General features: G+C 38.5%; 3 protein-coding genes across 3 annotated transcripts in view; 1 reads left to right on the top strand and 2 right to left on the bottom strand.

The window, feature by feature from the left end:
- Positions 1 to 2,005, top strand: part of LOC108416454 (ribonuclease inhibitor-like) — a 3,222-nt gene extending 1,217 nt beyond the window's left edge. Inside the window, exons 2-3 of the mRNA XM_037540879.1 lie at positions 334 to 507; positions 1,512 to 2,005. Of these exons, the coding sequence (XP_037396776.1) occupies positions 334 to 507; positions 1,512 to 1,518 (181 nt within the window). The 3' untranslated portion in view covers positions 1,519 to 2,005. The remainder of the gene's footprint in view (positions 1 to 333; positions 508 to 1,511) is intronic.
- LOC119263959 (NACHT, LRR and PYD domains-containing protein 3-like) overlaps positions 1 to 22,943 on the bottom strand; it is a 268,422-nt gene that overhangs the window by 216,076 nt on the left and 29,403 nt on the right. The gene's annotated exons all lie outside the window — the stretch shown is intronic.
- On the bottom strand, positions 6,862 to 13,146 carry LOC119263966. The gene is made up of 7 exons (XM_037540881.1): positions 12,134 to 13,146; positions 11,349 to 11,500; positions 10,890 to 11,026; positions 10,636 to 10,729; positions 8,196 to 8,370; positions 7,950 to 8,071; positions 6,862 to 7,378 (listed from the first exon to the last, which is right to left on the bottom strand). The coding sequence occupies exons 1-7, from the start codon at positions 12,186 to 12,188 to the stop codon at positions 7,064 to 7,066; spliced, it is 1,050 nt and encodes a 349-aa protein (XP_037396778.1). The 5' UTR covers positions 12,189 to 13,146; the 3' UTR covers positions 6,862 to 7,063.

Below are 22,943 nucleotides of genomic sequence, written 5' to 3'. Positions count from 1 at the left end.
CACCCCAAAGGGGAGGTTCTTTACTGTACGTTATTTTCTGTTTATAATAATAAAGTGAGAAGTGACATTTTTACATAAACACTTCATCTCTCACTTCATGTCTCTCTAACAAAAAAATCTCCCCCACAAAATATCATGTTCTACATTTCTGTCTTGTCTTTTCTTCTTTGATGTGTGTTTGTTTATATGAGAGGATCATACAGAATGAATTTAATTATGCAGTTTTTTCTTCTTCTTAATTGCTTGTGTGAGATGTTGGTGTTTGTATAGATTGTTTATGTAGTTGTGTGCAGAACCGTAAATATGAGGACGTTTTTCTCCATCTCTCTACAGATTATGGAGCTGCAGTATTACAGAGAAAGGCTGTAAAGCTCTGGTTAAAGCTTTGAAATTAAATCCTTCACACTTGAGAGAGCTGGATCTGGATGACAATGAACCAGGAGAGTCAGGAGTGAAGATGCTTTCTGCTCTACTAGAAGATCCTCACTATAAACTGGAGAAACTACAGTAAGTTACTGACCTGCTTTGCATTTGTTGTTTACATGCAGCTCACAGAAAAGCTGATCCAAACCTGATTCCAACAGAACCCTGACCTTAAGAGTCCTGATCTTTTACTCTCAATATCTTTTAATATTTATCTTAAAAATTTAAATAAATTTAAATTTATCTTATGAATTTAATCTTTTTAATGGTTTGGGACGCTTCTTTTTTTTAACCTGTTTTACATTAAATTTCTCCTCCTTATTCAAGTACATTATCGTTTATCTAATCTCATAAAATTCTCCTGAAAAATGAATAACTTGTGCTTATTGGCTGTTTTGACTGGGTATTATGTAAATAAGGTGGTCTCTGACTTTTGCACAGTACTGTATGTGTGGGCTGGTGGTGTTTGATATATTGAAGACTAACATAATGTCAGTGACTCCTTTGGGGACCTTTTGTTGGGAGCAGCTGTAACTCGTTGATCTGAAGGTTGGAAGGACTGAAGAGTTAAAGTGGCAGTGATGTGCTCGAATGTGAAGATGGACAGATTAAATAGATTTAATATCAGCCCAGTAATTCTGACTGATATACTGCCAGCACCGTTCTGACTGCAGGGTTGCTGTGAGGAGATCTTCCTTCACTTACTAGAGGAAGTAGCAACATTCTGTAATATGAACTTGTTAAAAATCCTGACTTGAACAGGTCAGATCTTAATTTAGGGTTTAAGGAAGGTTCAGTGATATGGATCCAGGTTCATAGTCCATCCAGACCTTCACCCAGTGGAAGTTAATCTGGAATAATCTGGAGCTCGGACTTTGTTCACCAGCCTCCTCCTGCACCAGGAGGAGAAAAGGAGAAACAGAGAGAGAGAGAGAGAGAGAGAGAGAGAGATGTTTAATGGCTTTGTGAGGGTCTCATTGTTCTGTCTTGTGTGTTTTGTTGGCTTGTACAAAGTTTGCATGTTGAGTCTGACTGGCTGTAAAAAGTGTCTTCATGTCTGACTTTCTCTCTTATTCTGTGTTTTACAGCATCTGAAGACGATCCACACATTAACTGGTAGGAGCCTCTCACACTCAGGGCTTATGAGCAGAGGACGACGTCTCATAGAACCAGTCTTGGTGGTCAAGTTTGGTCAGTTGTTTTCCTGTATAACAGTGGCTGCAGCTTGGACAGTACGTCTGTCAAACTCCTGACATTTGAGGATGACCCCACATTGTTTAGCAGGACACAAGGTGCTTCATCTCCTCCCAAAGTGCCTGGACTCAACATCAACCCTCTCAAACCAGTGGAAACGTTGACAGACTTTCATAAACTCACTCTAGAAATCAAGACTTTCTGATCTGCACTGTTTAAGCAGATACATAGTATACGTGGTTGTAGTTTTCCTCCTCATGGTCAGTTATTCTGTATTCAGTTTGAGTTTGATATGTACTTTATGTAATGCCTTTAAATCATTTTATACATTGTTTTTCTTCACTACACTTCAATAATAAAAGTCTGTGGACATGAAATCATCCTGAAATCATCATATCAAAGCCCAGTTATTTTAACCAAGGGGTGGTGTGGTCTTCATGGTGAAAGCCTGAGGTCATCACAGAAAAGGCCAGCTGTGTTAGCCTAAGGTGGATTCAGTGTACTTGGTAACAGCCTGAGGTCATCACTGTAAAACTCAGCTATACACAATATGTTTCCATGGTAACAGGTTAAGGTGATCATAGTAAATCCCAGCTTTGTCAGGCTCTGGATAATTTAGTCTACATAACCGTCTGGGCTCATTATAGTCAGAGCCTAAAGTTAAACTACAAATAAATGATTTCATGTTAAAGTTGGTGAGATTAAAACCTTCCAAGAACAAATGAACATCGACTTTCCAACCAGAGGAAAATGTTTTAAGCAGGATGGAGAAGCAGCAAACACCAGCTTTTCACTCCAATATTATGTTTGGTTAAGCTCATAAGACTTTGGGCACAAACCTCACAAAGTCTTTTCACAGAGTCCTTAAACAAAAAGGCAGAATGTCTGTGTAGCTCAAAAACTGACAGACCTGAATGTTTTACTTTCTCAAGTTTCTCCTCCTTAACATCACGGCAGGTGCATGTGGTGTTGCTATGACAACCAGCTACATTGATGGGGAGCTGTACCTGCAGGGGAAAAGGATGTAGCTGGTACCAAAAGCAGAGCTGAGTTGAGTCCTATCATGAAGTGGAAAAGCACCATCAGTGTGATCTTTGCTCCATTTTGACTCTTGTGAGAAAACGCTGACCTCAGTCCGAATGTCCACCAGGTGGCAGTAATTACTGCTGTTGACAGAATCCCTGAAAATTCATCTGAACAAAATTCCTTTGAGGGGGAAAAGCCTCAAAAATCTCAGGACACCTAAAAGCCTTAAAAACATCATCTGTGTCTTTTTTGGTTTTGATTAATAAAAACACCACATTTTATTTTGAGGAAACGACGTCACGAACAGATTCATGACAAAAACTAAAGAAGAATCAAATCTACATGTTGTTTAAAATAAATCCTTACTGCAAACACAACCTTCATACCAAAAGACTCTTTTTCTACAGCTTCCTCCTGTTTGTTCTGTCATGCCTCTTGCAGAACTTCCCAGATGTTTATGGAGCTGGATGGATACTGAAACTGTCCGAGCAGCTCCTTAGAGCTGACCGATCAAGGTGGAGTGACCTTAATTCAGTCAGTGCTTCACTGAGAGGATCGTCTCTGTCTCTGTTCTCTCCATTTACAGGATTCATTCACTTTGTTTAAACAGCAACACTGAAAATCAAACTTTACTGAAAATCTTCAAAACTTTGTGGTCAAATGTTCGGCAGGCAGTTTACAGAGCCATGAAGACGTATTTGCCTCATAATGTCTTTTATTTTGTATATTTGTCAAAATTAATTGATTCAGATTTCAAACAAAATGTAATTTAAGACAAAATAATAAAAAAGTAGAAAAAATAAAAAGTTCTCCAACACCAACTGGCCCTGTGTTCCTCAATCAACCAGTTCACCACATTTAGATACTAACTGGGATCAATTAAACTAGACAAACCCAGGCTTGATTATTGGCAGCTCTACTGAAAGGGCCACCAACATTCCTCTTATATTCTTCAATAAATACTTATTAATAAATTAACATTTAATTATTATTTAGTCCGTTTTTATTTTGCAGCTATTAAAATGATCAATAATGTAAATAAATGTATTTTTATTATGATTATTGTTATTGTTTTAACATTAAAATAAAGCAAATATCAAATTACATTTTTATATTATTGAATAATTAAATTGAAAATAAACAAAAAATATTAACTTTTATTTTTTTATTAATCCAAAAAAAAATTACATAAACATAATAGTATAAAATACATATTAACGAACAAATAAATCTTAATAAATAAATAAATTAGAATAATTACTAATGAATTATTTAATCATTAATTCATTTTACAATTCTAAGAATAATTATAATCATTATTTTAAATAATGTACATTATTTATTATGATGACCATGATTATTATTTTTACATTAAAATAAATCAAATTGATTTATTATTGAAAAAATAAACATATATTAACTGAAATTAAATAATATAATTAATATATATCAAATAATAACAATACATAATAATAATAATAATAATAATAATAATAGATTTAAAACAAGATAAAAAGCCTTTCGCAAGTAATGACGTGCTGAGCTGTGATTGGTCTGTTAGTAAATTGTTTCTGGTTCACTAAACAAAATTAAACACTGAGTTTTGTTTGTAATGACATTAATAATCACTGTTTCCCACATTTATTATCATTATTATTATTATTATTATTATTATTATTATTATTATTATGCTGAATTGGCTCCAGGCTTCACATCATTGAGGACAAACTCACTACAAACTTTAGTTTAATAAAATGAGCCTCGGCTGAATTTTAATGAATTGTTTCTAGAAATAAATTGTTCTTGTGTTTCCTCCACATGACTTACAGATCTGGACAGTTGTTTCTGGTGTGGTCACTGCTTTGTGTTACTGATTCATGTTTTTAAGACATTTTCTGAAAATGGTTCTGACGCTCAAACTTTAAACTGTTAGAGTTTCAAATTTGGTGGTGCTGTCCTCACACACTTTCTTCTGTTGGGCTAATTATAGAGAATGGGGAACTTGGGAAAGTTGGCTCCATGCAGACTGCTTTGGAATGATCCCAGATGCTGTTCCTGATGAGGAAACAACACGGCACTGTGGACCGTGTGGAACAGACGTGTGGAAAAGTCCTTCAGGAAGATGTTTGTACTGAGAAGTCAGGATCTGTCCAATAGAAACACTGCAGAAGCGTTTTTTACTGGACTGTGAGCTTCGTGCTGTGGAAGTTCTAGTCAGCTGTTCAGCGATTCACACCCAGAACATCTTTCTTTCAGTTCTGCACATCTTTGGATGCACTGATGGCGGTTTGTTCTTCATGTAGACGGGATTCACCTCCGTCAGTTTGATGTCTTTATTGTTTAAAGATGAATCTGTTTCTGTCACATGGATGAGCCTCAGCAGCTCTTCATTCATGAGATGATGATGACAGTCAGACTGTCTGCTGTTCATGCGCCACAAATGATCTGATCCAGAAAAACCTCCCTCTGCCACAATATGCACAATATGATGAATATTTACATTGATCATAAAATAAGAATTTGGTATTTAAAAACTGTCGGAGGTGCCTGGAAGTATTTAGAAGAGCTCAAATGAGAAATAAGCTGAACTTCATCTTTATGGAGCAAGAGTTCAGTGGAGTTTAGTATTAATACAAGATCTCATTTGTAGGACATTCATGGTGAGTTCGTATTGAGAGACCAGCGCAGCACTGAAATGGGCATTTACGTCATCAGAAGAGGGTGGAGCTCTTGGAGAATATGAAGACACTGACGCTGTTATTGTAGGAAACATCAGTTCAGTAGCACCAGACTGCAGTAATGCTTGGAGTAACCTGTGCACTGAATATGGCTCACCACAATGGGCGGAGATGCTGCTATGAATCTGGACGTTCCTCGTGCCAAAGGATGGTGCAAAGCTCTCCCCATAATATTCCTGGTTTGGAGAACAAAGTCTTGGGATAGTCAAAGTAGGCTGTCCATTCTGGAAATATATGGAACTTCTCAATCAGCTTCTACTTTGATTGAAGAGCAATGGGCTTTTGAGCGACGCTTAATCACATGAAACAGGAGCGGCTATTTGTCAACATCTCTTTTAAAATTCAGCGACGTTTCAATGATGTTCTGCACCACATGTCAGGATCCTGGTCGAGTTGAAGAACAGTTGGTCTTAAAACAGCCTGCAGTTCAATTAGAGACTCTTTTGTGCTGACAGTGTATAAAGTGGCCTTTTGAACAGTTTGATCTGATCATTTCACCCCAAATCTGCATAACAAGCTAAATAAGGCTGTGCTGACTAGAGGCAGTGCTGTGACTCTGTAGCCTCTATTTCTGGGGCATTATTCTGATCATTGATGACAGTTGGATGCTGTATAAAGTCATAGAACATTAATACTGTGTTATTGCGCTGTTGTATGTTAAATATCTGCTGATGTAAAGTTGCACTGAAGGTTGACGTCATCATTACATAATTACTGATGTTACTTCATTGTTTCACTCATTTCTGAGCCACTACTTAAGACTTAAGTGATCGTGATAAAAGGTGCGCACATTTAGCTGAGCGTGTTTATAACTGCAGTGTTCTGTTTGAAGCTTAACGTTGTTTGTAAAGTTCCATTTTAGCTCGTGTTTCCTGCAAGACAAGCGATCATTTATTGCTGCCTGCGCACTTTTAGAGAAGTGTTTAGTCTGTTTTTCACTGCTCGGCTTTATTTAGTCTGTAATCTTCACAGCAAAATCGCCAGTGTTCATTTAACTCCCATAGTGTTCAAATTAACACTATTGCGGTGTTTATATAGTTCTCACCAGTTCCGAGTTAAAGTTACACTTTGAATAGTGTTAAAATTTAACCCCTTTTATAGTGTTAATTTCTGACACTTAGTGTTGTTCTGACACTCAAATGTGTATTTTTAACACTAAATTGTGTTATTCTTTTTCACTGAGTGTTCATTTCTGACACAGTGTTGCTTTATGACACTCAAGTGTGTATTTCTGACACTAAACTAAGTTCTTACCTTTGTGTTATTGTAGTTTTACAACATGTGAATTTACCACTATATTAAAAGCTGTACAGTCCCATCTTAAATGTTGTCACGAAATCTACTCATCTGCAAGGCCACAGAACATCAGTACTAACACTAGCATGCAACAAATCTCTTTACCATCTGTTTACATAAGATTAGAATTTGTTGATTCACAAAGCTCAATAGTAAAAAAAAAAAAAAAAATACAAAAAACAAATAATTTTGAACTCTTTATTCAAAAGAAAAACCTCCCAAGCACCATGTAGATTGGGAACAACTGAAACATGAGCACAGTTACAAAGAAAACATGGGTACAATATATAGGCTTTCATCTTCACCACAGGCTCTTTGTAAATCGAAGGGCTTATAATATACAAGACTGTCTGCTTTGATCACATCTAAACATTTAAACATTTAACCTAGTTGAAAAGCTTTGCCCGAAACTCACGAACTCTTGGAGACTCATCTGTTGTTGTAATGTCAGTGCTGTAGACTGTTGTCTGCACAAATGTGTAGAAATGGACCAGGAACTCATCATAAGAAAGATTGAACACGTAGTGAGACTTGAACAGCTCATCAAAGGCACCCAAGGATCTGGTGGCTTGGCAAGGGATTAGCTGCTTGTCCACAACGATGTAGAATGTGTGGATTCTCTTCTGAGCCCGGCCAACAGCAAGGATGTAAGGTTGTTTACCCTCTGTTCCTCGCAGATGTTCATCAATGCTGCAGCATGACTAAAAAACAGAACATGAACACCTTAATGTTAGTTCAGCTAATTACCCACACTCTGGGTTTGCTGCTTAAAGGAGAACTCCGGTGTGAAATGGATTTGGGGTGTAGTGAAACATAATTAAGAGTACCAACCTTTGCTGAATAGCACACCTCTGTTCGCCCCCCACATCCCGAAATCCAGCATCTTTTTCAGTTTCTACAAACAGGCTTTAGAATGGGCGCTACAGGGCATATTTTTCTACTAATTCTACCAAAGAAGTGTGGAGATACTTTGAGCTTGTTAGCGGTGGAAAAAACGATTTCTCTGCAGGGGCAAAAATATGCCCTATAGCGCCCGTTCTAAATGAGGTGTGCTATTCAACAAAGGTTAGTACTCGTAATTATGTTTCACTACACCCAAAGTCCTTTTCACACTGAAGTTCTCCTTTAATAAAACACAGTCGACCTGCTCAGTAAAACACTTGTAAGAATCTGAACTGTCAAGGAGAACAGTGGGAGGAACCGACAGCAAGTTTTCAACTGCTATGAATAAGATTTGGCCCAATGAGATTTTAGCAGATGAGACATATAGACCTTGTGAAAGTGCACCATTTTGTCCTCTGCATCACTGGCACTAATGTTGATTCTCTTTCGTCCTGCTGTCGGTGGCAAGAGATGGAGAAGAAGCAGCAAAGAAGCCATGTCACTGTCCCAGTCTAATAAGCAGTGGGTGGGGGGTTGGAGACACAAACAATAATTCGCCATCATTAATATGCATTTGGAATACGCAAAAGACAAAACACTAGGCAACTGACTAGATACCAAGACTATCTTACTTACTGGTGTCATCATCCTCTGCATGTTTCTCAGCAGCGTTTAGAAGTCGGTGCAGCTCCGTTGACTTAGTCAGGTGTTTGGACTCTTCGATAACCTTCGGCTTGAAGGTCCTGTCCCACTTCTCAAGTAACCTGGAGGATGTTTCCTCACCAAACAGCAGCACAAAGTCTTGATTCAGCTGTTGATCAAATACACTTACAAATGTATCAGTGGTCAATGCACTGTAAACAGCCAAACCAAATCAAAGACTGGACTTTAAAAACCAATGCACATCTCACTAGTCCTTTGACATCTAATAAACGTGGGAATGTTTTTAGGACATCTGTGGTTCTCTGTGAGGTCATGCACTAGGTTCTGGCGATGTTCAAAGGTCATCTTCATCTTCTTAAACACACTTGGTTCATCATGACAATGAAGAAGAAATGATATAGCTTCCTGGCAGGCATCTCCATCAAGCTGCTCAGGCACTGATGCTCCTGATCTTCTGTGATTTGGTCCTTGTGCTTGTGGCACTGTGGTTGCCTTAACTGGTCATTGAGATTTATTCCTGGACATCATCTTCAGGCGCCATGCTAAATATCCTGTGCCCTTTTCGCCATCATAGAAATGCTCCTGTTAATAAAAAAATGACATAGATCCATCGTTCATTGATCTTCTTTGAAAACGAAACTGGGACAGTAGCAGGTTTGTAATTTTTTAATTTCTTGTGTAAAAACTAGGCTATGAAAGTTAAAGCAGTTCCTCAAGCAGGTAATCTTGATATTTTAACATGTTTTTTTATCACAGATTAAAATCTGACAAACTTTACAGAGCTTGCTGACAATATAAACATAGCACTGCTTACTGTCGAGTTCAGAAAGTAGATTACTTTTATTTAAGCTGAAAAAAAACTCAGTACCTCAGCACATTACTGTTGAGTTAACTGTAACTCAATACAGTAAAAAAGGATCTAGTCTGCCAGTCCTAAACCACACTACACTATTACTGTCTCCCTCCCAAGCATACACGGAAATACCAGCATTAAAAATGATATATATATATAAATTATTCTAACTTTGATACCACTCATTACATTTAAATACCCAATATTAAAAGCTTAGTTTTAAGGAGAAGAAAAAGTGTGATTAATTGCAATTAATAACAGACATCTGCTGTGATTAATCTGATTTGTTTTTTAATCGATTGACATCACTAGTAAAAACCCATTAACCCAATTCATTCTGAATGGCACTAAGAGCATTCTCATTGATTGTTTTGTGATCTGATCATAGCACACTACCATTTCAGTTGTCCAGGGGTACTTTGACAGGCCATTATGAGATCATTGTAATTCTATATATATTTTTTAAGCATTTAAAGTAATCACTTAAAGTTCAAGTATAGCGACAGAGTGCATTTAGGCCGTGGCCACGCCGTGGGGAAAACACTCAGCTCAGTTTGAATAGAAGTGAATGGGAAACTGCAGCTCACTGTGTCTTTAAACAGCTTTAACATAGACTGGAGTTGAGGTTTTATATACCCTTTAAAGAAAGGAGAAGATATATACTAACGTCAGGTATGATTAGACTCCATCTGTGTTCGCTTTATATTCAAATTTGAGGAAAAAATAAATAAATAAAAATCACCAAACAGAGTGCCCAGCCTTCACTTACTTCGACTTGTAATGTACCATTATCTCACAGACACAAGGTAGTCTAGTTAACATTAGTTAAAACTGATCAAAATATTCAAATCTATATCGTATTAGGCTGCATTTTATTAACACTACTGTTACCCATATCCTTCTTGTTCTGTGTCACTCTGAATCAAATACTCAGCTACAGCTGCACTATTCCACATTATTAGTACTACTAGTAGCAGTATTCTCATTGTTACGCAACAGTCTGAATTACTATTGTAAGCTAATAACCTAAATAAACAGAAGGGCTAAAATGCTTTAAACATTTAAGCTCAATTTTAGATCTTGTTTACCTGCTACTTTAGGTAGTGAGCTCTACAAACTACTACCCACTAATTTCCATTATTTTCTGGGCCAATTTAAATTGTTGTTTAGGTGGTCAAGTATTGATCTCTTGGTAACCCTTTGGTTTATTTAGGCTATTAACATGCAATATTAATTCAGACTGATGAAGAATGTGAGGATAATGGTTATAGTACTACTAACAATATGGAATAGTGCAACTATACTAGATCTGTTGATAGAGAGTGATACAGGAGTGTTGATAAAATGCAGCTTAATACTCTACAGAACATTTTGACCACAGTGTTAGCTAATGTTAACTAGCTTAGCCTGCCTGGGGTCTCAGTGACCTATTGTTACAAGTCAATTTCCCATTCACTTCTATTCAAACTGAGCAAAATGTTTTCCCCTAATGACACTTCGAGTTCTGTCTCTACGTAAAACTAGTAGAATTTCTGAAAGTAAGCACTTTCTTAAACTTACATAGCCCTTTGGAGAAAAAGGATCCTTCAGTGAAGGAAAGAGTGTAATGATCCCCAGGGCATACTTCTCCTTCTGTTTACGGGATGGAATCCTCCTTTAAAGCAAAAGCAATATTTAAAAAATAATAATAAACATGTCCTACTACAGACTACAGGGCACTAATTCAATGCCATTCATTTAAATAAAATCATTACATTCACTCGATACAAAACACTTCAGTCTAAAAATGGGTTAACAGTTTAAGACGCACTTACCCACGCATCTCAGTCATATGGCTGGCCAATATGTTGACAAGCTGTCTCCGGGTCCGATGATTCAGCGATTTCTCTGACTTGTACACTTCAAGGACATCTTGACCTCCAGGTTTCATAACCAAGGCATTTTCTACCATCTATTAAATCCACACGTGAGAAATGTTTTCACTATAAAATTCAGAACCAAAAATTACAGTCATGGGATTTGTTGCAATGAGCGACTTTGTTGGTGACAAATTCCACGTGCTGTGACTGGTTTGTGCCCTCTTGCCAGTATCAAGTTATCGGATACGATTTACTGTACCATTTACTGTTCATGGCTGGCCAGTTAGAAAACGGTTTTCCTTCTTCCAGTTCGGTCCAACACACATCCACCCAACTCTAAACTTCACATTTTGAAGTTCAAAGTTTACTGATGGTGTTGAGAGTCCAAATTGTATAGATCAATTGCTCAAGTACCTCTTTTGCAGCCTCAGCCTCAGAAAACACTGTGGTAGGTGGGTTCCCATCTCTGAAGTTATGAACAGGTCTGTCTCTGGAGTGTCGACTAAAGAGGTCATTGTCACTTGAAGGTGACAGGGTATCCGTGAGGGAAGATGATGCGGATTGATCTAAAGGAGAATTTTTGTTTTAGATACTTATATAAAAAAGGAAGACAAAATGTATCCAAAAGAGGTGGAGTGGTATTCATATTTATATCAATGTGTCACACTATGGTTTATATAGTTGCATAATAAAAGAAAAAATGGAAATAATCCACCTCATCTTTAGTGACACTAACACACCTTAAATTGCAACGAGAGGATTTCATATGTTCACTCTACACTTAAAAGTGATTAAAAAAAAATACTGGTCATTATTTTATGAACAGTAATTTACAGTTAAAATACAGTATACCAAGTATGCAGGTTTGGGTCACGGAGTGAAAGAAAAATAATCTAAACTTCAAAGTTCATTTTTTGTTTGTTATACTGAACCATGAGGTCCAAACCTTGATATCCAAGTACTGCACTTCAAAAACCAGCACATTCGTGACCTGCTAGAAATGTGTTACTTGGGGTGGCAAAGCCACCAACAGATACATTTTTTATAGTGATTATTTCAGAAAAATATACACAACTTTGACATAGCAAGCTGTGGCCTTGTATAGCAAGAATGGGATGCTTATAACCAAATGTACATTTGCAAACTTATGCTGGAAGCATGATCGCACTGACTACAACGGAAGTTCTAACAAAACCCACCTTCATCAGACTCACCGTCACGTACTGTCAGGCATAAGTCAGGATTGGCCTCCATCAGTTCAAGAAGGATGTCTTCCTCCACTGCCGTGTCACTTTCATCACAAATGTACAGTTCAGATGCAACCGGGAGTCCCAAACTTGTCTTTGACTATAGGAAGATCAACAAGACAAGCCTGTACCAGGTTCAAAACTAAACATTAGTATACAGCAAAAACCACGGGCCTTGAACACGAAGAGCTCCAGTAAAATGGCACATTCTCTGCATTTTTAAGTTGGAATATAAAGCCAAAGTTCCAATGGAAAAAAGAGAATACAGATTAGGGAAAAGGTCTGAAGAGAGAAGTTGTTGGGTTTATGGTAAAACCGGCTGCAGTACATGCACAATGTTCTGTATTTACTGCATATGGTTAATCGGAACTATACATAATTCATAATCAGAGTAAAGTTTGATTGACATCTGTTGCAAAATGATTACTTACAAAATTCACCTGCAGCTTTGCATTTTGTGAGTTTCAGTCAAATAAAATATTTTCATCATATATTTCAATTTTGAAATGAATATATTAAAGTTAAAATCTCATCTCGTCTCGTGAACCCAATATCATGGCTCGTCTCATGAGATGAGGGTCTTGTCACACCCCTAGCAAGAAGCTCCCTGCCCTCTGGTGACTAATGCTGGCAGTGCCATTATTAATGTGATAATGTGATTTAGAGAAATAAATGCCAGTGACATAATGATAATATAATAGCATAAACAAAATTTTAATGAATCATAGTTTGGGAAATATATATTTTTTTCTTCACCTACTTCAGTCCACACTGACTGTGACTGTCAACAATACTGTTCAGTTAAATATGCCATAAACTGGCTAATAACGCCAACCGCGCTTGTTCAGCCACATTTGTTTAGTCATAAAATCCCCACAATCTGAATTTAAAGCTGGAATATTACATATTATGAGAATTATCAGAAGCTCGAACGACAAAAAGAGGGAAAGACTAGGGTGACCAAACGTCCGTATTTCCCGGGACATGTCCGTATTTCACGTCCTGTCCCAGGCATAGAGAGGATGCTGCAAATGTTTCCTGCTTTAAAAGCATTCTTTTCATCTCAGGAAAAGCCACCCATGATGATCAAGGGATTTTTTGAAAACCCATTAAGTGAGATATACTTGTGGCACATGCACTCACTCATGTCCGTCTTCCACAATCACATTCAAGAAATGGAAAGGGAGAACAACTCCATCATAGAGGTTAAGAAAATATTGAGCATCATCCACAACATTCTTATTGAACGTAAGAACAACAATTTCATGTCCCTCAAAGTTAAGGGACTGCTGGCTGAAAATCGCAGAGAAGGACTTGAAGAGGGCTGTGACAAGTTCATAGCTGATGTGCTCGGCATGTACAGATCATGTTTGGAGTATCTGGAGAAGTGGATGACACCTATGGAAGAGTTCTCACCATTCTTGTGGAAGGACATGAGTGAGCCACTAAAGTGGAATGATGAGGAGGTGTGCATCAAGTACCTTGGAGAAAAGGGGGTGCCAATTGATGATGTTAAATGCTTTGACCAAGTTGCTAATCTGAAGAAATTCATAGAAAGCTGCAGTGATGATGACGCATTCATGGGCCTGCAGGTGCACCAGAAGTGGACCAAATACTTTGAGAAGGCCAAAAGCGTTGGATGCTACTCAGAACTGCTGAAGATTACACAGTTTGTTTTTGCACTTCCTCCTCACAATGCAAATGTGGAGAGAGTTTTTTCACTGATGCAGAGCCAGTGGACAAAGGAGAGGAACCAGCTCTCAGTTGAATCACTGAAAGGGATCCTATTTGTGCAATACAATTTCAAAAATATGTCTTGCAAGGACTTTCATACGTATGTGTTGAGCCACAAGAAACTGCTGAGAAAGATTAGCTCCACAACAAAATATAAATGGGCAAAGAAGGATGAGGAAGAACAAACAGATGAAGAGGAGGAAAAACCAGACGAAGTGGAAGATGAGGATTAAGCAGGAAAGAAAAGATGGTCTATTTATATTTTTGTTGGAATTTCTGTATTTTTGCTAATACACAAGAGGTATTTTTTTGTTAATTGGCTAATTTGTTAATTTATTTTTTCCAACAGCTGATTGCTAATTAATTAATTTGTTAATTTATTTTTTTCTAATAGCCTAAAGAACAGACAATATTTCATTCATTACTGAGGGTAACTGGATATAATGTGTTATTTGGGGTTGAGAGTTATTAACTTTTGTTGTTAAGTAAGGGATGTTTAGATGAGACATTATTTCTTTCATTGTGCTATTTATTTGTTACAGGAAATGTTAAGTTAAGCATTTTGAATAAATGTATTTTGAATAAAATTATCATTTGTTATTGTTATTTGTCATTTGTTGTTATTTTTGTTGTTGACTTTTACTGAAAAGCATTTTTAATAAACCAACTGTAAATATCATGTTATTGTAGGATTATGTGGGCCTATGTTAAGTGAGCCAATACACACACACACACACACACACACACACACACACACACACACACAAAGTGTCCTGGTTTTCCCAAATAAAAATATGGTCACCCTAGGAAAGACACCACAGACTGCGCCTCATCCATAATGTTCGGTAGCTCTAGGCTAGCTAGCATTTGCTAGTTAGTTAGCTAACGCTAGCATTCAAAGCTAAACAAGTAGAGCTGGTATCTACCAACAAATCTAAATCGATTACACTCACTTAACGTTAATACAGCTTTACACCGCAAATAATGTCATGTATAAGTAAAAATATCGGGTTCTTACCTTCTGAATAAGCAGATTAACGCTACAGACGCTCGATCTTCCACCTGCCTCCAGAAAAATGGGCGCGATAAAACCGGATGCAGGAATAACTCAGTGGAAAGTGTAAGGACTCGTTTATCGAGCACCGCCCCAGAGCTGGTTCAACACTGCTGGTGTTCAGAAAACACCGACATCAACACCCACCAACACAAAATCATCTACACTGGAAAATTAACACAATTTCACACGACAGAGTTTGCTGTGTTGTTTTATTACTTCCTATTCGCTGTTTTTCTGTAGTGCTAAAGCAAATGTGTATTTTAGTTGATCCTAATATTCATGTGCGTTTGATGCGCCTTAATAAAGTCGCTGTAATTGTGTTTATTGTTATGATGTCATTGTCTTGACCGCGTGTTTAAATAGATGAACATTAATAAGTGTAGCTGAGGTTCATTTGTGAAATGTAACATTTAAAACTGGACATTAATAAATGCTCTGTGTTATAATGAAGCCGCTGTATCTAATAAACAATGAGGAACTGTTACTAAAAGTTAGTTGGGGTTATGGGCGGTGCCAGTTAGACGCAAACCGGAGCCCGTCGCAAATATTCTGGAAGATTCGACACTAAAGACGACCAGCCTCGTTAATTCTGAGCTAGAAATGGAAACAGCGAACACTACAGACAAAACGCCGCAACAAAACCAGCAGAACGGCGCAGAAAACAGCGCAAACAGAAAGTTCTGCGGAGCCGCAATCTGCGGACGGAACAGCGCAGGTGGAGGCAACAGCCGAGACCAGCCAGCATCGAGCAGATTCTACAAGCCGTCCAAACGATGAAAGACGGCTTCACATCCAGATCTGACAAGTTATTCACCGCCATTCAGAACGTCCAGCAGGAGCTGCACGCCCATGAACCCCGCACGAGGAGGCAGAGAGCCGCGCGAGGACCAATGAGGTCCATATAGAGTCCCTGCAGGAGCAAGCTGAGGAAACGGAGGCTGCCATAAAGGCACTGACTCTGAAGGTGGACGATGTGGAAAACCGAAGCCGCAGGTCCATCTGCGCCTGGTGGGGCTCGCGGAGAGGCCGGAGGGAGGAGACATGTGTGCTTTCCTGGAGAGATGGATCCTCAAACTCTCGGCTCGGAAGTTTTTCCCAAGCCCTGAACAATCGAAAGAGCGCAGAGACTCGGAAGAACAGATGAAGGTGTAACTGATCCTGCACAGAGGAATATTCCTCCAAGTTATTTAATAATCTATATCAATGAATGAGGCAGCATGAACATTAATAAACTGAGTTTAAATTACACTTCAAGGACATTTGACCAAATATAATTAAGCTGACAAAACTTACAAGCAGTGAGTAAAAGTCATCAGAAAGGCATCAAATTCGAGTTGTTTTAACTTCAAAAGTTGTATTTATAACAATAATCTACATAATTAGCTTCAGTAGAAAGAACTCGATTCATTCAAACTTGTAATGTGGGTAAAGACCTCTGCTCGTTGTTTATGGCAACTGAAGGCCTTTTAATGAATTGACATCATTTCAGTTCTATTCACTCTGCCTTTGAATAGGATCCAAACAGCTTGAGGCCTTTTTAGGCCTGATGGGCTAAACCTGCCGAAGGCCTGGTACTGCTTGTGCGTTCATGAACCCGCTCATCGCCGCTTGCGGCTATATTTATTAGTTGTTATTGTTATTATACCAAACAAAAAAGACCAAATGAACCTTGTTATTAAATAAATACATACACATTAATAAATAAATCAATACATTAATAATAATTATTAATAAATATATAAAATTTCTTTATGTAATCATTTATTTTACAACTCTAATAATTATAATTATTACAAATAATATATGTATTTCTTTTTATTATTATCATTATTATTATTACAATTATTTGTATTACTATTATAAAAAAAATTAAATAAAGCATAAATCAATATTTTCAATATTACTGAATAAATAAGTTGATAATAAGTAATAAAGTACATTATAAGAAAAGATTAATTAAAGGTTATAAAAAGCTTTTCCCTCTTTATGATGTGCTGAGCTGTGATTGGTCTGTTCGTAAACTGTTCCTGCACTAAACATTAAACACTGAGTTTTGTTTATATTGACATTAAGATTCACTGTTTCCCACAATTCATCTCAGTTTTCTACACCATCAAAACCCCATCATACAGACTTTATCTCTCCTCCTTCTGATGATCTTTCTGGAAGGGATCAGTAAATTAGAGGTTTGGACTTTCCTTCAAAAACACTTCATTACAAACAAAGTCAAAGACGTGTCTTTAAAATGATCCACAGACATCACCAGTACTGGATCTGGTGTAAAGCTGGGCTGCCGGTGAATCTGGTGTAAAGCCGGGCTGCCGCCGGATCTGGTGTAAAGCTGGGCTGCTGGTGGATCTGGTGTAAAGCCGGGCTGCTGGTGGACCTGGAGTAAAGCTGCGCTGCTGGTGGACCTGGTGTAAAGCTGGGCTGCTGGTGGACCTGGTGTAAAGCCGGGCTGCCGGTGGATCTGGAGTAAAGCTGGGCTGCTGGTGGATCTGGAGTAAAGCTGGGCTGCTGATGGACCTGGAGTAAAGCTGAGTTGTGGTCGTCACTCTCCTGTATTTATCTAATGAACTAAATAAAGTTCTGAAACTCTGTGTTGATATAAAAGCTGAGTAAAGATCACAACTCTGAAAAATCACTCAGTCACTTCTCTGTCTTCATTGTTTGCAGCCATTTCGGGTGAACAGGAAGTTGTGTAATGGAGGCTGTTTCCGGTTTGCTTTTAGTTTCGCTTTATTCTGTGTTCGGACTCTGTCTCAGTGGGTCGAGGCTTCCTCAGAGCTCAGTCTTCATGGAGCTTCAAGTTTGTCTGTTCATGTATTTAGTAATGAAATGGGTTTAACGTGTGACTGATCCTCCTGAGAGAAACTACGAGAACGAGTCTATCAGAGGAGAACCGGCATCTACAGGTTTAAACCTGCAGTCAGAAATGGAGGAAGCAGACAGTAAGTAGGCCTTCAGTACCCACGTTTACATGCAGCCTTATAATCCTTTAAAAAATTTGACTAATTGTTCAATCGGAATAGAATTTGTCCATGTCCACACCTCAATCAGAACAGTCTAGTCTGATTGAGGCCATTTGGAACACAGTTTCTATCCAGTTGAATGATGTGTGTAATCCTGTAAATAATCTGTAAATATCCGTGTAAACGTCTGTATCCAAATACATTTCCAACCGGAAAGTTTAAGTACAATCTGGTCATTTGCATCACATTGTAGTGAAAGTTAATAGTGTTCATCATAGTGGGAGCAGAAACTGGCCTGCAGAGGAGATGAGGTTTATGCTCTGATCTTTAAAAGACGGCGGTGGGACAAATGTCCAGCTTATGTGTCTCAGGACACAACGTGTTCCTCTCAGCCTTCTTTAATAAGGACATGTGAAGTACGTTTTCCTCAGTCTGACATAATTTTAAAATAACTAAAAACACAAGCACTGCTCACTGCTGCTCATCTTACTCTGACTGGACTCAAGTGATGCTCTTTGTCATGGTAATGTCTACACTGAGATGTTCTCCATGCATATGTGTAATTTGGATTTCTTGTAGTGAACATGAAAAAAACTGAGATTTTCTATCAGATTGTTGAGTAAAGTGAACATAAACATGCCCAGAAAGAGTACCACAGATGCAATTTTTGCATTGAGAGTGTTGGTAGAGAAGTACAGAGAAGGTCAGAAGGATCTTTGTGGATCTACAGAAGGCATATGATAGGGTGCCAAGACAGGAACTGTGGTACTGTATGAGGAAGTCAGGTGTAGCTGAAAAGTATGTTAGGGTGGTGCAGGACATGTATGAGGATAGTGAGACAGTGGTGAGGTGTGCAGTTGGAGTGACAAATGGTTTCAAGGTGAAGGTAGGGTTACATCAGGGATCAGCTTTGAACCACTTCTTGTTTGCAATGGTGATGAACAGGTTGACAGATGAGTTCAGGCAGGAGGCTCCATGGACCATGATGTGTGCAGATGACATTGTAATCTGTGGTGAGAGTAGAGAGCAGGTGGAAGAGAATCTGGAGAGGTGGAGGCTTGCACTGGAGAGGAGAGGAATGAAGGTCAGTAGAGATAAGACAGAATACATGTGTGTGAATGAGAGGGAGGCAGGTGGAAAGGTGAAGATGCAAGGAGTAGAGGTCGTAAAGGTGGATGACTTCAAATATCTTGGGTCAACCATCCAGAGCAATGGAGAGTGCAAAAAAGAGGTGAGGAAGAGGGTGCAGGCAGGATGGAGTGGGTGGAGATGGGTGTCAGGGCTGATGTGTGTGACAGAAGGATAGCAGCAAGAGTGAAAGGGAAGGTTTACAAGACAGTAGTGCGTCCTGCTATGATGTTTGGTTTGGAGACTGTGGCTCTATCTAAAAGACAGGAGGCTGAGCTTGAGGTGGCGGAGATGAAGATGCTGAGATTTTTGTTGGGAGTGACAAGGATGGACAAGATTAGAAATGAGCAGATCAGAGGGACAGTGAAGGTGGAGCAGTTTGGAGATAAAGCCAGAGAGGCCAGGTTGAGATGGTTTTGACATGTGTTGAGGAGGAATAGTGGATATATTGGTCAAAGAATGTTGGAGATGGAGCTGCCGGGTAGAAGGAGAAGAGGTAGACCTCAGAGAAGGTTTATGGATGTAGTGAAGGTGGACATGGAGATGGTTGGTGTGAAAGTAGAGGAGGCAATGGATACGGCAAGATGGAGGCAGATGATCCGCTGCGGCGACCCCTAAAGGGAGCAGCTGAAAGAAGAAGAAGAGTGAACATAAACACTTCAGTCTTAATCTATAATGGCAATGCATTCAGTCAGATTGGCGAAAATCTTTGCATGTAAACACAGCCGGTGTTATGATGAAGTAGGTTGGATTTTTTCCGATGGGATGACCGTGTTTGACTTTCATGTTGGTTAGTGCGAGTTAATCTGGTTAATCCTACTTGGGCAACAGAGGATCTGCATAGACTAGGGGGAAAGCCCAGCCCACCCAAATCTACAAAAACCTGTTTTCAATAGAGACTTTAGTTTTTAGTGCTACATCTTATAATTTAAACGTAAATCTGTCTTTTTACATTATCAAGCAAGTTTTTATAATTTATTAAGTCATAAGATTTTAAGAATATATTTAATAATACTTCATTAATTACAAGAATTAAAGATGATGTGCAATACGCATTGCAGAGCATGTGTGGAAATATGTGAAATACCTATAAAAACAAAGCAGTGTATTACATTGAAAATTTTATGAGCATTGTTTTTTGTAAATATATGCTGACTCCAAATTTAATGCCTGCAGTGTGCTCCTAAAATTTGGCACAGAAGCATGTTTACCCCTGTGTTACATCATCGCTCCTTTTAAAAATGACTAAATAAACATGTTGAGACTGAAAACACAAACTGACACGATTTGAAATGCGATTTTTGTCCTTCTTCTGTTACACTGAAGTCCCAGGCTCTGCAAACAAACAGGCCTTCAATGACATTTTCAGCTTAATAAGACACGTTTTTCAATGGGACATAGGCCAAGTGGTTCTGTTATATCAATGCATGACTCCTGTCTTTTTGGAACATGTTGCAGGCATTAGTTTCAGAATCAGTATGTATTTAGAAATAACACTGAAACTGTTTGGTAAAATAACAGCTTAGTTTTAATGGCATTTTACCTGCGGTTCTCACTTTTTTGGAATGAGTTATTTTAGATAAGCACAAGATTTTCATTCTTTTAAGAATAATAAATAAAATAAGTAAATAATAAGATAAGATAAGATAATCCTTTATTAGTCCCACAGCGGGGAAATTCACAGTATTACAGCAGCAGCAGAGTAACAGGAGTAAGGCACTCAGTAATAGAAATGGGAAACAGTATAAACCTTATCAACATTATAAATAATAAAAATTAAAGCTAAATCTCTAGACTATTTACAGGAAAATAAGGATAATAATAAAATAAAATAAGTTGCATAGGAATCTGTATTGCACTTAGAAACATAGGAACATATTGCACAATGAAGAATGTTCACATTCTGTATGTGTGTATATTGTATGTATATTGTATGTGTGTGTGTGTGTGTGTGTGTGTGTGTGTGTGTGTGGGGTCTACTGGGAGCAGTGCTGGTTGTACAGTCTCACAGCAGCAGGAAGGAAGGACCTGCGATAGCGCTCCTTCACACACTTGGGGTGAAGGAGCCGGTCACTGAAGAATATTTAACTTAAATTAACATTTTGTTTTAAAGTCAGAGCTACTCCCTCTGATACCCTCTAGTTGACTGATTAGCGTTCTTACTAGACTAAGATTTAAGTTTGTGGGGTTTTTTTTTATTTCAGGATTGATTGTTTTTTTTCCCCCAGTTTTATACAAGTTTTTGTAAAAGGACGTTTGGACCATGTAGCTACCGAATCCGAAACCACGGAATTTAATAATCATTCTGCTTTACTTAACTTGGTAAATTCTGCCGACTGTGTCTTTTGGCACAACTTCTAATATTATGCAGGCCTACCAGAAGTGTGTGAGGTGTTACAGCCAGACATGCTTGAAAAGTTTAATAATATGATTTTTTTTTCCCAAAGTCCCAAAAAGTAGAACCTTCTCAACAAAGCCACGCCCTGCTCTTGTGGTTGTTATTATATGATCTTATTCATTAAATCTTTCAGAAAGACAAAAAAAAAAAAAAAACAGATTTATTTTGATCATTTTTTTGAGTTTTGGGTTCACTGCAGAAAAGCCAACATCACTATAAACAAACACAATATAAACACAGACTTAGCCAACGCAGATAAACATCTGAAAAACTCAGGGTGGGCAATGAGGTGATGTTTTTTCAATAAAGAGAATGACAGCACCTTATCACCAAAGATCCACCGCAGTCTCTTCACCGTCTTCCAATCCTCCTGAGTGAAGCGACCCACTGAGAGCACCAGGAGGAAGCCGTGTGGTCCAGGACTGGACAGACTGATACATTCAACCAGTCTGTTCATCACTGCTGTTTCTGTGAGTTCAGAGTCAAATAGTCCAGGAGTGTCGACCACAGACACTTCATTACCATCAAGTTCTGCTCTGGCCTTTATACACTCATTGGTCACTGACTGAGCAGAACTGGACATGTGGAAGACCTCCTGGCCCAAGATGGTGTTTCCAGTAGAGATTTCCCCTTACCTTTTGAATAAGCAGATTAACGCTACAGACGCTCGGTCTTCTACCTGCCTCCAGAAAAATGGGCGCGATAAAACCGGATGCAGGAATAACTCAGTGGAAAGTGTAAGGACTCGTTTATCGAGCACCGCCCCAGAGCTGGTTCAACACTGCTGGTGTTCAGAAAACACCGACATCAACACCCACCAACACAAAATCATCTACACTGGAAAATTAACACAATTTCACACGACAGAGTTTGCTGTGTTGTTTTATTACTTCCTATTCGCTGTTTTTCTGTAGTGCTAAAGCAAATGTGTATTTTAGTTGATCCTAATATTCATGTGCGTTTGATGCGCCTTAATAAAGTCGCTGTAATTGTGTTTATTGTTATGATGTCATTGTCTTGACCGCGTGTTTAAATAGATGAACATTAATAAGTGTAGCTGAGGTTCATTTGTGAAATGTAACATTTAAAACTGGACATTAATAAATGCTCTGTGTTATAATTAAGCCGCTGTATCTAATAAACAATGAGGAACTGTTACTAAAAGTTAGTTGGGGTTATGGGCGGTGCCAGTTAGACGCAAACCGGAGCCCGTCGCAAATATTCTGGAAGATTCGACACTAAAGACGACCAGCCTCGTTAATTCTGAGCTAGAAATGGAAACAGCGAACACTACAGACAAAACGCCGCAACAAAACCAGCAGAACGGCGCAGAAAACAGCGCAAACAGAAAGTTCTGCGGAGCCGCAATCTGCGGACGGAACAGCGCAGGTGGAGGCAACAGCCGAGACCAGCCAGCATCGAGCAGATTCTACAAGCCGTCCAAACGATGAAAGACGGCTTCACATCCAGATC

The sequence above is a fragment of the Pygocentrus nattereri genome, chromosome 9 (assembly GCF_015220715.1).
Source record: "Pygocentrus nattereri isolate fPygNat1 chromosome 9, fPygNat1.pri, whole genome shotgun sequence".
NCBI lineage: Eukaryota > Metazoa > Chordata > Actinopteri > Characiformes > Serrasalmidae > Pygocentrus > Pygocentrus nattereri.
This window is presented reverse-complemented; position numbering and strand designations above follow the sequence as displayed.